Source organism: Diaphorina citri, unplaced genomic scaffold, assembly GCF_000475195.1.
Source record: "Diaphorina citri unplaced genomic scaffold, Diaci psyllid genome assembly version 1.1 scaffold135, whole genome shotgun sequence".
In the NCBI taxonomy this organism is placed as follows: Eukaryota; Metazoa; Arthropoda; class Insecta; order Hemiptera; family Psyllidae; genus Diaphorina; species Diaphorina citri.
The window spans coordinates 190407-195226 of NW_007377572.1; the positions used below are offsets into that span (position 1 = coordinate 190407).

General features: G+C 42.4%; 1 protein-coding gene across 1 annotated transcript; it reads left to right on the forward strand.

Moving 5' to 3' along the window:
• The first annotated feature begins 553 nt into the window (after positions 1-553).
• Positions 554-4277, forward strand: LOC108254631. Its single transcript, XM_026820273.1, has 5 exons — positions 554-763; positions 1510-1645; positions 2450-2955; positions 3139-3370; positions 4124-4277. Exons 1-5 carry the CDS (start codon positions 623-625, stop codon positions 4252-4254), a joined length of 1146 nt encoding a protein of 381 aa, XP_026676074.1. The 5' UTR covers positions 554-622; the 3' UTR covers positions 4255-4277.
• Positions 4278-4820: the final 543 nt, after the last annotated feature.

The following is a 4820-nucleotide window of genomic DNA, read 5'->3' on the forward strand; positions in this document are numbered from 1 at the left end:
CATTTAGGGATCCCGATCAATAGTTAAGAGTGTTCCTCGTGATAACACAAGGTTAAATCGAAATAGGTTATTCTTGTTATTTGAATTCTCGTGAGAATTTGGGAGATATGGTAGCTTTGGTTCCAGGAACGAATTCAGGAATAGGTTTCAATAAATATTCTACAATGCGTAATATATGTAGTAACCAAGGTATGGTCCTTTTAGTTACGTACAAATTTTTGTTTGGGTCGATTCGTTTTCCCATGAAAAGAGGACGAAAACAAGGCAGACAGACACGAGGTAAGTTTAGTATTTATTTCTTTATGAGGTCTAACACTTTGATAGGGGACCCATAAGAACTGTAGCAAGTAACAACAGATATCTTATCGCCCCGAAAGCGAAGAGAGAAGGACAGTTTAGTTGAAAACCAGCCGTTTCGAGAACGAAGTAAAAAACCTTATCTGTTTAGGAGAAAGTTCGCCCCGGGCGAGAATCGAACCAGTGTAGAGATTTCAAGGTAGGCGCACTTACCGTTTTGAAAAATTTTAAATTTCCAATATCTTCTTTATTTCTTACAGTGTTATCCACAATCCGAGTCAGTCTCCTAGTACCAGGTCAAGTGAACCCAGGCGATTCCGTCACAATGTACTGTTTGTTCGACGACACCAACGTGACCCTGTATTCTGTCAAGTGGTATAGGGGAACGTACGAGTTCTACAGATTCCTGCCCGAAGAGAAACCCCATGGCTCCAGCTTTCCCATACCGGGTCTACTGGAAGTCAACGTAAGTACATTAATTCTCTAACTGCAACGAGTTGCGTAAATACATATTTATCCGGGATGAATTTTTTCAAGTCACCTTTGAGTATCAACTCCATACCCGGTGAATTAATCATGGGCATGATACACCCTAGGAATGCATCACACATAGCTGACTCAAAACCCACCGACTGCAACGAGTTGCGTAAAAACATATTTATCCAGGATGAATTTTTCAAGTCACTTTTTGAGTATCAACTCCATACCCGGTGAATTAATCATGGGCATGATACACCCTAGGAATGCATCACACATAGCTGACTCAAAACCCACCGTGTGGGGACAAAAGTTTTCTGGATTTCTTCTAAGTGGCAGGGTTCTCTTGAAGGAGCTCTTCCACCCAACCACTGATCTTTTCTTCCACTGTGAGCCTTTAAGATATTTTACCAGGGAGGTCTTGAATGTTCCTAGACTTTGTGAGCTCCTTATGTCCGTCCCTATGAAGATAATTCCAGGGTCTAACTGCCCATATTACCACAGGGTCTCCAAAATGTCTCTGGTTGGGGGGGGGGGGGAATAACCGGGGCCGTCGCCGCGGCGCGGGACGATTCTCCAAAATGTCTCTGGTTGGGGGGGGGGGGGAATAACCGGGGCCGTCGCCGCGGCGCGCGACGATATACGCCTGTGTACTTCAGGTCTTTTTTTACTTTCTATTACCCTTATTTCACAATTGTTCCAAAACCTATATTTCTGCTTCCTTGTATCTCACAGATGAAGGAGTCGAACTACCAGAAAGTGACCCTGAGTAAAGTTGCACGCGAAGTGGCTGGTAACTTTACGTGTGAATTATCTGAGGAGGCACCCCTGTTTCGTACCAGCTCTGCTTCTGCCTATCTGGATGTCAGAGGTGAGAATTGAGAAGATCTTAGGCTGCGTTTTCACTTGGGCTAGGCAATCTGGGCATGTTTAGGCTGCGAGAGTTATGAATATGGGACTTTTCAGTCCTATGCTGGCAGTATAAACAGGGTATATACATATTCTATTCTATTCATTTGATCATAGTTTTTGTTGTATAGATAGGTAGATACCTGATCTTTTTAGTTTGTACTTTGTATGAATGTGTTGGTTGATCAGTTGTGAATCAGCGCCTCGGCGCGAGACAAATAAAATTAATCATGATTTTCTATAAATAATAAAAATGAGTTTGTTCTTTTTGCTTCTGGAAATTATAAAATATAAAGTACGCGACGTAAGACTGGAAATATACATTGTTTTTGAACAGCCACAGTTGTGCAGTTGCTAAAGCATTGGCTTCATAACCGAGGGTACGGCTATTGCGATTCAAATCTCAGTAGCGACATAAAATATAATCGGGTGAGAGGAAAAGGAAAGCCATTTGTAAGATTAGGTTCAAAGTGTTCAAACAAATCAATGCTTTGTCTCTTATTTTATTGCAATGCTTTGAAACTACGAAAAATGGGGTTATGGATTTAAAATATCTTCTGTTCTGATCACTTGAAGTGGTTAGCTCGGTGTGATCCGGAATGTGGTTCAAGCCCAAGTCAGGTCATGAAATTTATCACAGTTTTTGCCCTTTGTTCGCGATTTCTTGTGTTTGTGTACCTTGTATTATGATTATGACCAACGAAGAGTAAATAAATAAATGAGGAATCATGATCAAAATTTCTTATATTTCCTGCTCTGATTTCAGGCTCGGATCAAATCCGCCCACCTCTTCTCTCCTGGTCCCCATATAACCCAGCCTGGCTTCTATGTTCTGCCCAACGTACAGTGCCCGCCCCTGAAATCATATTCTATCTAGATTTCACCCGTCTAGATCCGACCCTGGTGGTTTATTCTGAACCGGGCCTGAGTACCCTAGACACGAGCCGGCTTCCACTCAACGATTTGAGTGATCCACAACAAGAATTGAGTGATACACGCCAGAAATTGAGTGATCCACACGAAAAATTGATTGATTCTGTCAGAAAATTCACGGATTCACTCGATGAACTGAGTGATCCCCGCAGGAAATTGACCGATCCAATCAAAAAGTCGAGTGAGTCACGCAAGGAGTTGAGTGATTCACTCGAGCCAAGTTGGGTGACGTGCGAGGCGCGAGTGACCAATGTCTATACAAGGCGGAGTGCACCTGTAGTTCTGTATAGGAGACTAATTCAGCCAGTAGCTTCAGGTGAGAAAATATGGACTATGAGAGCTCGTCCACAATTTTTTCTGGGTGTCTCTTGTCACAGCATTATTAAGTTCTGTATAGGGGAAAACTTCTGTATAGGAGAAAACCCCCGGGGAAAAAACTTCTAACTCGCCGGGAATGGAACCTGAGACCTCCTGCCTCCTGCATGATATCCACTCGGCTACGGAGGTTATTCCTAAATGTAGGAACACACTAGTAGTGATTCTGTCAGAAAATTCACGGATTCACTCGATGAACTGAGTGATCCTCGCAGGAAATTGTCCGATCCAATCAAAAAGTCGAGTGAGTCACGCAAGGAGTTGAGTGATTCACTCGAGCCAAGTTGGGTGACGTGTGAGGCGCGAGTGACCAATCTCTATACAAGGCGGAGTGCACCTGTAGTTCTGTATAGGAGACTAATTCAGCCAGTAGCTTCAGGTGAGAAAGTGGACTATGAGAGCTCGTCCACATTTTTTTCTGGGTGTCACTTGTCACAGCATTATTAAGTTCTGTATAGGAGACAACCCCGGGGAAAAAACTTCTAACCTGCCGGGAATGGAACCTGAGACCTCCTGCCTCCTGCATGATATCCACTCGGCTACGGAGGTTATTCCTAATTTTTTCTGGGTGTCACTTGTCACAGCATTATTAAGTTCTGTATAGGAGAAAACTTCTGTATAGGAGAAAATCCCGGGGAAAAACTTCTAACCCGCCGGGAATGGAACCTGAGACCTCCTGCCTCCTGCATGATAACCACTCGGCTACGGAGGTTATTCCTAAATGTAGGAACACACTACTATCACTTCACGTGATGTGAGGGCAGTGTAGCTATCATGAACGAAATCACCTAGGTACTATATTATGAGAGAACTTTTAACCACTTTCTGACTCTCCGTGAACTTACGTGACGTGAGGAGCTATCATGAACGAAATCACCTAGGTACTATATTATGAGAGAACTTTTAACCACTTTCTGACTCTCCGTGAACTTACGTGACGTGAGGGTTGTGTGTTTCTACCTTAAAGGCTCTCAAGCTGCACTAAAGCAACAGTATTCAGATCTGTTGTTGGTAAAAAAAAATAAAATAAAAATAACAATAATAATAATAATTGAAATATTGAATACCTGAATACCTACCTCATATCTGAATATCTACTAAATGTAACTTTTTTCTCTCCCTCGATTTTCAGATCCTGTTTCAAGCACTGTCTCCTCTTCAGCCCATCCTGCGCACAAACCAAGTCTCATATCATTATGGATACCATTCCAACTCTTATTAGTACTCTGCTATCAGGCATATTATGAGATGATGTTTTCCTAGCACTTGGAGGAGGCATCTATCTCCCTTTGGTAAGTTGTTACTCTTGACATAAGGGAACTTTTGTAGTCTTTGATCACATCATTATGGATACCATTCCAACTCTTATTAGTACTCTGCTATCAGGCATATTATGGGATGATGTTTTCCTAGCACTTGGAGGAGGCATCTATCTCCCTTTGGTAAGTTGTTACTCTTGACATAAGGGAACTTTTGTAGTCTTTGCTGACGCGACGGTATAAATCAAAATTCAGAATAATTGTTTTCCCCAATGGCGATTGATCTTTGTTAAGATTTAGACCAAACAAATTAATTCCTGTAAGCTGTAACCCAGGTCGCGGGTTCGATTTCCGTCCCGCGCGGTAGTTATCCTAAACAGATAAGGTTTGTTCTCGGAACGGCTGGCGTTCTCCTATCCTGTGGGTTTCCTCACACGACAGCGAAAAAATTTAATAAAAATCTTATTTCTTCTTCATCATATGCTGGCCATTCACGTAAAATCTTTCGACTTAAGTCCTCAAACCGTCCGGCTAGCCTAGTTAGCTTAGTTTGTAGTGCGCTTGCCTTGT